A 12264-nucleotide genomic window follows, 5' to 3' on the forward strand; every position below is an offset into this window, starting at 1 on the left:
CCCCCCACCCCACCCCCCGGTGTGGTTTTCAAGCTGCCAGTCTGGAACTTGAACAGCACAGTCAACCATGTGGGATCCAGCCACCTGAACGTTGTGCCATCTGCTCCCCCCACCCCCTGCCTCCAATTTTTCTTTTCTGTTTAAAACAAAAGCAAATCCTGTGTTGAGGGCTGGCTCTCAATAGTTCACAGCTAGGGAGGTCCTGTTACTTGTGAAATCCTGACCCAGAAGCAGGTTATCTATAGCGGTTTAGCACTAGGATTCCCCAGGAAAGTAATCAACATTTTGAGGAACTGTTTTCCAAAGTTGTGTTATCACTTTCCGTTCATAGTAACAGTGAATGGGGGTTCTGATCTCTCTACAGATTGCCAAGGTTGTTACTGACTTTTTGCTTCTAGCCACCCTAGTAGGTATGAAGTGTGACTCATTGTGATTTTTATTTATATTTTGCTGATGATGAATGCCAAGCATCCTTTTAAGTACTTACTGGCCATTTGTATCCAAGGCTTCAAAAAGCTTAAGAAAAATTAAATTAAAGTACAAGTTTTTTTGAAATCCATGCAGTTTTTTTTTAATAATATGCAATTCCATGAACTTTTTGAAGACTTATTATGTATCTTTGGAAAAATGTCTAAATCTCTGTCTCCTTAATTCTTCACTTCCTTTCTTTCTTCTGCCTTCCTTCCATTCACCAAACCCTAACCCAAGACCTGTTAATTCTTTGTTTAGCTGAACTTGTTAACTTGGCTTTTTAAAGATTAAAATTTCTAGCGTGATCTGCGCTGAGTACCGTGTAGTGCTCAGTAGTTTCATTCATCTTTTGCTGATGCTCTAATATATTTTCCATAACGGTTATTCCAAATATTTCCAATCTCCCTGTTTTTCACAGGTAACTCCATTTCCTTGTTTACTTGGGAAAACGTGGGTGTCAGATAGAAGTTTCCATATCGTCCTTCCTTTTCATACAACGTTGTACTTTTATTACCGTTCCTTTCTTCTGCTTTTAGAAATATGTAATCTTTATTTCTGGGGCTAATACCATCCCCTGATCTCTTTGAGGTCATTTTCTACTATTCTTGTAGTCTCTTGCTTTATAAACTACCTGTGTTTCCATCTGTGATATTTTTAATTGCTTTAGCTCCTTTTCTCTGTCTTATACATGTACAGATCTCAACTTTAAAAACACTGCCACTTGATTTTTCTGTCCTTTCTAGGTACCTTTCTGTTTTCTTCATTCCCTTTATGGTCATACATCTCTGATGAGGGATTATAATTAATATATCTCCTTGACTTCTGGTTTTCTTTTTCTCTTTAACTTTTTGTTTTTTAGAGAGATTTTTAATATAGGGCATGTATGCTCTCTGGAAAGACAGAGAGACAGAAAGTGAGAAATCACCCCCCCAGGGGAGAGGGGCACGCACGCTCATGTGCCGAGTGTGAGTTTTAAGTCGCCGGGTATGGGACTCAAACTGAGGCTGACTGTGGGAGTCCAGCGAGGTAACCATTATGCCATCTGCTGGTTCCTTCTTTTTATTTTTTAAAAAATTTGCTATAGCGTGCATGTACTTGCCAGAGACAGGGGTGGGGAAGAGAAAGAGAGAGAGAGAGAAAGTGAGAAAGTACCTCCAGAGGGATGACCATGTTGCAGTCCCTTCTCTTCCATTCTCTCCAGATTTGGGGCACGTATGCACATATACTTGGTGTATATTTCAAGCCACCAGGTCTAGGATTTGAACCATGTGGAATCCACTGCCTTGACTACCATGCCACCCACTGGCATAATCTTCTGGTTTTCTTTTTTTTCTTTTTTTTTTTTTAAGGATTATTTAATTTTATTCATTGTCATTATTTTATTTTATTTTTTTGAAGGGGACTAGAGAGAGCAAGAGAAGGAAAGTGAGAAAGCAAGCTGCCAGGTCCAAGACTTGAACTGCAGTCAGCCATGTGGGTGTCTAACCACTTTAACTACCATGCCACCTGCTGGCCCCATCTTCTGGTTTTCTTAAAGGCAATGCTGTTCTGGGCCAGCAGGTGTTGCTGAAGTTAAGGTGGCTAGATCTTACATGGCTGAGTACATGGTTCAAGTTCTAGACCCAGCAGCTTGAGAAACACACTGGGCACGTGTGCATGTGTGCCTAAAGTTCCAAGGGGAGAGTGGAGGTGTGTGCACCCACCAGAAAGACAAGGAACTGCAGCATGACCATCTCCCCTGGGGTGCGTTTTCTTACTTTCCCTTTCTCTTTCTGTCTCTCTTCAGCAAGCACATGTGTCCTATAGAAAACTTACAACAACAAAAAAGACAACGTGTTCTAACATTTAGTAAAATATTCTAGAAGGTCACTAATAGTTATTTGAATCCCTGACTTCAAAAACTTTCTTGGTTCTCATTTTCTTTGATCTTCCTGGAATGTTTAACAATAATGATAATCCCCTTTCTTTTTATAATATTTATTATAGTTTTTGATTTACCTATAATTGTAGGTAATCTCCTTTGAAATTATTCCCTGCTCTCTGTGATACACCTCTGTCCAGATGGCCTCTCTGATGTTGTCTCGTTCCTCCAATCCTCTAATATGAATTCTCAGAATTTTTTCCTTAGCTATTAGTTTTTTTTGTTTGTTTGTTTGTTTTTTTGAGAGGTTTTGCTATAGGGCGCATGCACCCGCCAGAAAGACAGAAAGAGACAGAGAGACAGAAAGCGAGAAATCACCCCCCCAGGGGGGATGGCCATGCCGCAATCCCTTCTACTCCATTCTCCTCTTGGGATCTTGGGCACACACACACATGCGCCTGGTGTGAGTTTAAGCTGCCGGGTCTGGGACTCGAACCGCAGTCAACTACATGGGAGTCCAGCTACATAGGCATTACGCTAACTGCTGATCCCAACTATTAGTTTTTAATATTTTTTTCTTAAGGATTTAATTTTGTCATCTCTACCGTTTACTTTTATGAGCATAATGCCAACAACTGTCTTTTATTTATTTTTGTTGATCTTTTTTATTGCCAGAAGGTATGTACACTTACCAGAGAGAGAGGGCAGGAAGGGTAAAGTGGGAAGAAAGGATCCCCAAAGGGACACCGTCAAGCTGCAGTCCTTTCTCGTCCATCCCTCCTTCCTTCAGGATTTTGGGCATGCATGCATACCCACCTGGTGTGTTTTTTCAAGCTGCCGGGGTTGAGACCTGAACCATGGTTGGCCATGTGGGATCTGGCTCCCTTAACCACTAGCCTACAGAGCTGACCTTCACCACCTGTCTTTTTGATATTTCTCTCTAGTGAGTGCACACACCCTGTAGCAAAAATCTCTCTTTATAAAACAAAAAATCTTGGGGCTGGCAGGTGGTGTGGTGGTTAAGGGCACTGAACTCCCACATGGTTGATCACAGTTCGAGTCCCAGACATGGTGGCTTGGTTTTTTGCTTTCTCTCTCTCTCTCTTACTCTGTTCCTCTCTGGTAAAATTAAAATAAATTAATAAATAAAGTTAATAAAATAATTCTCTAGAAAAAAAATCTTGATAGCCCTATATCAAGTTTAAAAATCAAATTAGTGGGACCAACAATTAGCGTAATGGCTGTGTCGCTAGACTCCCACGTAGTTGACCACAGGTTGAGTCCCAGACCCGGTGGCTAAAACTCAGGCCGGGCACATATGCATGCATGCCTAAGATTTTGAGAGGAGAATGGAGGAGAAGGGATTGTGGCATGACCATCTCCCCTGGTGGGTGCTTTCTCACTTTCTATCTCTCTGTCTCTCTGTCTGTCTGGCGAGCGCACGCACCCTATAGCAAAAACCTCTCCAAAAAAAGAAAAAAGAAAAAAAAATCAAAGTAGTCAAAAATTTTCCCACAAAGACAGGTTCAGGCCCAGATGGCCTTACCACTGAATTCTATCAAACATTCTAAGAAAAGAGAAGAGAACATTTCCAAACCCATTTTATGAAGCCAGATATCAAAGGCAAACAAAACCATCACAGGAAAACTATAGTTCAAATTCCCTAATAAATTTAGATGCAAAAATCTTTAACAATATATTAGCAAATTGAATTCAAGAAAATGTAAAAACAATTTATACAATTTGGCTACCAGGAGTTTTGCTTAGGAATCCTAGATTGATTTAATGTCTAAAGATCAATTAATATAATACACTGTGGTTAATAAAATAAAGAAAAAGAGTCAAAATATGATTGTTTCAATAGATGCAGAAAAAGCACCTTTATTTTAATTGTCAGAGGGCATCAGTACACTCACCTCGGGGGTTCAGAGGGTGGAGGGTGAGGAAAACAGGACAAAAGCACCCTCCCAGTAAGTGTGGTCATTCTGTAGTCCCTTCTCCATTCCTCCATTCTGTTGCCTTGCAGGGCTGTTCTAAGCATTAGATTGTATTTACACTGTAGAGCATTATGAAGTGATAATTATACTTAACAGACCACCCAGGAATTGTGTGCCTTCTCAGTCCCTTAGATGAAGTGGTGTGATAGTCCACTTAGAAACTGAGTTTTGTCCGTGACACATGGTTGGGTATTTGGCCATCATTCTGGATCCACATAGCTGAGACTGTGCTTAGGTTTCCAGCCATGTTGCTCAATTTTACCCTGTGATCACCAGCAAGACATTTATTTTTCATGTCATGATTTACCTTTCTGTAAAAGATTACAACTTCTGGGACCAGCAGATGGCGTAATGGTTACATAATGGTTAACTCCCACATAGTTAACCATGGTTCAAGTCCCAGACCCAGTGGCTTAAAATGCCAGGCGCATGTACATGCGTGCCCAAGATCCCAAGAGGAGAATGGAGGAGAAGGGATTGCAGCTTGGCCATTCTTCTTGGTAGGTAACTTCTTGCTTTGTGTCTCTCTGTCTCTGTCCTGCAAGTGCATGCACCCTATGGCAAAAATCTCTCTCTCTAAAAAAAAATTACTTTCATTTGTCATTTTGGTGTATCTTTTTTCTTCTTCTTTTTAATTTGCTAGAGGGCACATGCACTTGCCAAAGAGAGACGGGGGAGAGAGAGAGAAAGAGTAAGAAAGTAACCCCCATGGGGGATGGCCACACTGCAGTCCTTTCTCCTCCATCTCTTCCTTCTTTCAAGATTTTGGGTACTCACACACGTGCCTAACATGGTTTTCAAGACACCAGGTCTGGCACCCAATTGCACAGTTGGCTATATGTGAGCTAACTCCCTTAACCATTGTGCTACTGGATGGGGCTATATGTGAGCTAACTCCCTTAACCATTATGCTACTGGATGGGCCTTTTTCTTTTTCATATTTTTTTTTTTTTAGAGGTTTTTGCTATAGGGCGCATGCACTCGCCAGAAAGACAGAGACAGTGAGAAATCACTCCCCAGGGGGGATGGCCATACCGCAATCCCTTCTCCTCCATTTGCCTGTGGGGATATTGGGCCACATACGCACACGTGCCTGGCATGAGTTTAATCCCCTGGGTCCAGGACTTGAACCGCGCTCGACTACATGGGAGTCCAGCGACATAGCCATTATGCAAACTGCTGGTTCCTCTTTTTCATATTATACAGTTTTAGGATGAATTTTAGTTATATCATATTGACTGTTCTTTGTTTTAAGTTTAATTATTTTTTCCACCTTTGGCCTGCAGCCAACCCTAGATAATTGGCAAGTATATGCCTGGTAGTATACTCAAGGAAGTCTCCAGATTTGAACCAGGAACCTTCTGGTGTGGGATAGCCTTGCAGAGCCATGAACTTTTACCGCTGTATCACCATATGGCCCCCAGTTGTTCTTTACAGTGCCATTTTGAGTATTTCAATATTGTACCATTGAATTTTAACTTTCTTTCCTTCACTTTCCTCTTAAGGGATTGCGTCAGCCAGCTCCTTTTTCTGATGAAATTGAAGTTGACTTTAGTAAGCCCTATGTCAGGGTAACCATGGAAGAAGCCAGCAGAGGAACTCCTTGTAAGTAAATACCTGCTTATTTCATCATTTTACTATCGTTTTTAGCATTCCGTTGTTTTATTAAATACACACGTTGTCACTGTGCACTTCCTTCAATTTTCTTATAAAGGCTAGTATGGGGAGGGGCTCCTCACACCTGCCTTGATGTTCTTGTTCCTGGGCTGTCATCACGGCTGAGAGATACCGTGGAGCAGAAACATAAGATGAAATGTAATCCTGAGCTGGATTTTGATCTTGTCCATTTTTATAAGTTCCAAATAATATGTCAGGCTGTCACATTTTCATAGCCTTCAGAATTTTTCCTACAACCTTAACTATGTTCTATCAGTTGGCTATAATGCTTCTAACTGATAGAGAACAAAATTACCCCAAGCTGGGTGGTGCTTATCATGTGATTTTTATCTACTGAAACTGTAGCTTTACATTTTTAAAAAAGATTTGCTTTATGATTTTCCAAGTCTGTATTCTTTATTTATATGTGTAATTTGCATCATTAATTCACAGGTTTTGATCATGTAAATTGTCAATGTGTATTCCGTATACATTTCCTGTTTGGGGCAGTTGGTTTTAGGGATTACTATAAGTAGAAACTTCCATGAGCAGGTGTTATGAGTACAACGTTGTATAGGCAGCTGTTTGTACTTCTCTGTAAATGTTCTAATTCTCTCTCTCTCTTTTTAAACCATTTTTCAGTTTTTCTGATTATTATAGTTAAGTATTTGCTTTCTCTATAAATGTAGGACTAGACTTAGACCGAAGCAAACACCAGAGGCTAAGAGGCCTATATATTTCCAGTAAATACAACATCTTTGTGCCCTTCCTAACTTCCTTTCTTCTTTTTTTCCCTTCCCTCTTTACTTTTCTCCCTCCCTCCTCTCTCTATTTGCTAAGGGTGCATGCTGAGAATGCATCCATCCCAGGGGGTGGTCATGCCACAGTCCCTTTTCCTCCATGTTTTCTACCTTCTGCTTTGTGGGCGTCCCATAAGTGTGGCGTGTTTTTCCAGCCACTGTGTCCAGGACTGAAGGCATCTAGTTAGTCATGTGGGATCTGGCTAACCCGTGGTTACTTGATTGTGTTGATGTGTGCTCCAGGTTTTAACTGGAGAATAGCGTAATAGGACTATAAATGACCTTGAACATTATCAGGTCAGGGATCCCAATTGTTACAGATTTTAGGTCCTTAAAAAAAAAAAAAAAAAAAGACGCTAGTTCCAGAGAATGCTTTCCAAGCGGTTTAACATAGCTTGTGTTGATCACAGCCCTTCTGATTCATGAAGTGATTTGTGAGTTCAACACACCTGATCTGAGTAATAGATGACAGGCCAAAGGGGGAAGGGTAGAATGACAAGAAAAACCAGAGGCTGTATAGAAGAGGGCGTAATGGTGGCAGGTCAGATTTCGACACGCCAGCAGACCGTTCAAGGTTCAGATTCAGATGTGATAGTGGACCTGTTGAGGGCAAGGACGGTTACGCACCGTGTGACGGCGCACATTCAGAACTGCGTGCCTCAGACCTGGTCACAGCGGCCACCTCGTCCCAGCTTCTTGCTAATTTATCCACTGGTCATTTGTGGTACATAAAAGCTGAAGATATATATATATATACTGTCTCTAAATTTTGAAGCTTTAACTAATCATTGTTTCTAAAAATCTAATTTTTAAAAAATTTAGACTAAGAGTTTTATAAATAACTCATTTTTGGAATCATGTACCTTGTAGTCTCTTTATTGTGTAATGAGGAAGTTAAGGTTCACAGAAACTAAGACGTGTCCCCTACAATAAAACAGATTATGTTAGTGATAGAATTGGAGCTAAAACTGAAGTCTTTTCATTCTCCTGTTCTTTTCACCTTGGAGGGATGCTACGCTTTGTAGAATTAGTTAAAAACAAAAGAAAGCCTTTGGCAAAATGATTACACATTAGGTGGAATCTGCGGTTGCAAATTAGCCTGTGGAGTTTGCCGGTCTAATTTGATCCCTGTTTTTTCCCTTACACCTCATTTTGTCTGTTCCGTTCTGTGTTAACTAGCTGAGTAGCTGACTTTATTCACGACAGTACAGGACAGGGAATACACCAATAAAGAATCTGTTCATGCTGTAGTTAGTGGATATTAGGGGCATCCCCTCCTACCCAGTTTTCACTAGAGATATTAAGGGAATTTAAGAGGAAGTTCATAGAATCTAGGAGAAAATTCTCTACCCAGAGAAAAACACAAATAATGACTTGAGAAATGATGCAGTTGGTTCTGGGAATTTTTTGGAAAAGAGAAAATAGAGCAAAACCAGCAATATATTTTACTCAGAGAGAGAGAGAGGAAGAGTTTGAAAGCCGGTGAAAATCTGGTATGTTTCAGTGATAGATATTTAGAGGAATATATCAAAAGAAACAATTTGAAACCCAGGTGGTTCTGCCCAAAGGACGCCGGGTTACTTCACCAGCAGTAGTGCAGCCATTTAATTTATAGCCCTAATCAGGACAATTTTCGGAGGGAAAAGGGGTTATTCTTAATATCTGTTGAAGGCCTGCTCTGTAGCTTAGTGGTGAAGGGAGTCAGGTTCCACGTGGCAGATGGCAGTTCAGATCCCAGCCATGGGGGCTTCAAAATATGAGGGGCATGTGTGAGTAGGTGCCCAAAATCTTGACAGGATGGAGAAATGGAGGAGAGGAGACTGAGACATCACTATTTTCAGCTGGTAATTTCTCCCCATCTGTCTCTCTGCTCTGCCCTCTGGCAATTAAATGCACGTATACATACAGATACACATACATATATATATATAGAGAGAGAGAGCGCATGAAGACAGACAGACAGACAACAGATAAAAATCAAGGAGTGTGGTTCTCCTTGCCAGTAGCCACTTAGCAAAAGGATGGCTAACACTTGCTTTCCTCCCAGACTGGTTCAACAGTGGTCTCTTCTGGCCATTTGGTAATACACCTGCCTGTGCTTGCCTAAGACTGAGGATTAAGTCGTAGGGGATCGAGGTGTTGGAGGCTGAGGAAATACTGAAGAGGGTAAGGGCATGTCCGGGGTTGGCACGAGAAAAGGTTCAGTGATGCTCTGTCTAGTATGGGATGACTACCTGCGCTGGCCACTCGGTCAACAGCCTTCAGTGCTACTCCAGCAGCCAGACGTTTCCTGAGCTCAGTCCCCTTGTTATCTTGCCCTTGCTGTATGTTGTCTAGCAGCGAAGAAACTACAACAGAGTAGTCTTCATTTTTATAGTCTAGTCTTGTCTTCTCAAATCAAAGTAAGGCCATAGCCTCTCTGGACTTGCTTAGGAAAAATGGAAGTACATTAGTTACTTCATGGTGATGGTTTCTAGGATAGAGAAGAGGAATTATACTATTCAGATTTTGGTTTATTTTGCTTTGTCTTATAAACAAGAAAACTGAGGCTTTAGGAGATTAAATAAAGTCACAGAGGAAGGAAGCTGGTGAACTTGGGTTATAACCTTGCTGACCTTTAAAAATAGATATTTATTGAATTTATTATTATTATTAAGTTTGCTGTAGGGCACATGTGCTCACCAGAGAGAGACAGAGGTGGGGGAAAAGCGAGAAAGCAAGCCAACCAGGACTCAAACTGCGGTCAGTCATGTGGGAGTCCAGTGCCTTAATCACCATGCTACCTGCTAGTCTCCCTTGCTAACTATTAAATCCCTTATATTACTTGTCAATTTTTTTTATTGGTATATATTTCTTATTTTAAAATTTTATTTCCCATATTATAAAATTAATACATTCCCTTGATTTAACAACCATAAAATACTAAAAGGGCATAAAGTGAAATGCCTTCTCTCAATCCCTATCTTATAGCTATGTGGTATTCCTTTTTTTTTTTTTTGGAGAGGTTTTTGCTATAGGGTGCATGCGCTCGCCAGACAGACAGAGAGACAGAAAGTGAGAAATCACCCCCCGGGGGGGATGGTCACGCCGCAACCCCTTCTCCTCCATTCTCCTCTCGGGATCTTGGGCACGCACACACATGCACCCGGCGTGAGTTTAAGCCACCGGGTCTGGGAAGTGAACAGCGGTCGACTACGTGGGAGTCCAGTGACATAGCCATTATGCTAACTGCTGGTTCCCTGGTATCCCTTTTATAAGCAACCAGTATTTCCAGTTTCTTATATCTAAGGAAATATTGGGTTGTTGGAAAAGTCACAATGCATTTTTGCATAGAAAAATATATCATGACTTTTCTGATGACCCAATAGTTTATATATCCACCCACCTTTCAGTGGTGTATCAGTCCTCCATTGAGATTTGCGTAGTGTCTAAACTTTTGCTGTTATAGATGATGCTGCAGTGGACAACATACATCATTACAAATATATCTGTAAGACAAATTCCTATAATTGGAATAGCTGGACCAAAGAATATAAACATTTATCATTTGTCTCTTAATAGATAAAATACTTTAAAGGTTGCTAATATTCCTGTTAGGGATGTTTAATTTATCAGTTTAAAAGCTCTTTGTTAGGACCAGCAGTTGGTGTAATGGCTGAGTTGCTGGACTCCCATGTAGTCGACTATGGTTCAAGTCCTGGACCCGGTGGCTTAAACTCATGCCGGGTGCGTGTGCGTGTGTGCTCAAGATCCCAAGAGAAGAATGGAGAAGGGATTGCTGTGTGGCTATCCCCCCAGGGGGTGATTTCTCACTTTCTGTCTCCCTGTCTCTTTCTGGTGAGCGCACATGCTCTGTAGCCAAAACCTCTTCCCCCCCCTCCAAAAAAAAGCTACTTGTTTATGGGTAATACTATTTGAAAAGGAAAGTTTATAACCTCTTGCGAACCAGTTTCCTCCTTATGGATTCACTGCCCCTACGACAGGAGAGACATACCTTACCCCCACTCGCAGTGCGCTGTATCTGATGTGGCGCTGGCTCTTCTTTCCCAGGTGTAGATGGTTCTACTGTTATTTTCTGCTGCTGCAGTGAAATAGCTCCTCCTTTATTCACATGGTGGGGATAAGTTACTTGGACTTCCTAGATTTATCATATGAAGTATGATGAGCCATTATGTCAATTTCATTTTCAGTGTGTTTATACAGCTTTGGAATTAGTCTTGTACCTCAGGAGACCATTTCCTGGCTTCTCTTTCACAGGTTACTACCACTAAAAATAAGTTGATAATCAGCTCTCTATTATTCTCACTAATGGAGAGAGGAGGAAAACCTATAACGAAAAGTTCTAAAATGTTTTTATTTGATTCTCAAATACTAAGTATGTCATCCTCTACTGAGAAAATATAGTATTATGCTCACTACACAAGAGAAACTCTCTAAAGAATCCTGTTATCCCAGAGCATGTAATCAAGGCAGCCTCAAAAACGAGAACTCAAGTAGCCAGAGTAGAGTTTGACCATATTCTGTTTAAACATGGCCAAAGAATTATAAACTGAAGGTGAGGACTTTGGAGTTCAGGACATATATCATGCCTACTTCCATTTCACTTCTATAATAACTTAATAAAAAGCAGTCATGCTTTTCTTTGTGTACCCAGGAAGTTTCATACAACCAGGCTAACAAAGAGAGTTAGTAGGGTTGCTATCAAGAAAGTCTGAAATACTGTATTGTTGGAAAGTCATGATGCACTTTTCTATGCATTTTTTCTATGCAAATATTTTTCTGGATATTTATTTATTTATTTATTTATTTATTTATTTATTTATTTATTTTTGCCTAGAGAAAACACATAGAAAAATATGTCAAGACTTTCCCGACAACCCAATATGTTTCTCACAACTCCAACCCACTATCCCAATGAAGGTGAATACCCTCAGGAGGACACCCTGAGGGAGGGTGTGCAGGCATGAATAATCACATACTGCCGTTGCCATTTGTCACATTTGAGGTATCGAATAAACTTATTTTTGTGATAAACTTTTTCTTTGATTCAGGTGAGCGGCCTGTGAGAGTTTATGCAGATGGGATATTTGACTTATTTCACTCTGGTCATGCCCGGGCTCTGATGCAAGCAAAGAACCTTTTCCCTAACACATACCTCATTGTGGGAGGTAAGAAAACATCGGATGACTTTGGGTGCTGCCCAGAAAGAGATTATAGTTGTCTTTTTTCTCTCTCCTATCTTTATAACCTGAGTTCATTGGCCTTTATTTTCAGCTTTTAAACAAGGGGTATAGTATATTCTCTCTAAAACTAGAAAGGTACAGGTCCCAGCACCTAAACCTGGAGAGAGGAACTCCCACCTCATTGGCCCGGAATCTCCAGTGTTATCTCGCATTGTCAGCAGTTTCTGCGATCGTAGGAGCAACACTGACCCCTATTGTCTACTTTATAGCAGCATTTACTCTAGATTTTAGTGTAA

The 12264-nt window shown here is 40.8% G+C and overlaps 1 protein-coding gene across 2 annotated transcripts in view; it reads left to right on the plus strand.

Moving 5' to 3' along the window:
- Positions 1-12264, plus strand: part of PCYT1A (phosphate cytidylyltransferase 1A, choline) — a 61758-nt gene that overhangs the window by 37664 nt on the left and 11830 nt on the right. For both annotated transcript variants that reach the window (XM_006156790.3, XM_006156789.3), the window contains exons 3-4: positions 5835-5934; positions 11837-11953. In XM_006156790.3, coding sequence (XP_006156852.1) covers positions 5835-5934; positions 11837-11953 — 217 coding nt within the window. The remainder of the gene's footprint in view (positions 1-5834; positions 5935-11836; positions 11954-12264) is intronic.

This window comes from Tupaia chinensis, unplaced genomic scaffold (assembly GCF_000334495.1).
Source record: "Tupaia chinensis unplaced genomic scaffold, TupChi_1.0 Scaffold000515_1, whole genome shotgun sequence".
In the NCBI taxonomy this organism is placed as follows: Eukaryota; Metazoa; Chordata; class Mammalia; order Scandentia; family Tupaiidae; genus Tupaia; species Tupaia belangeri.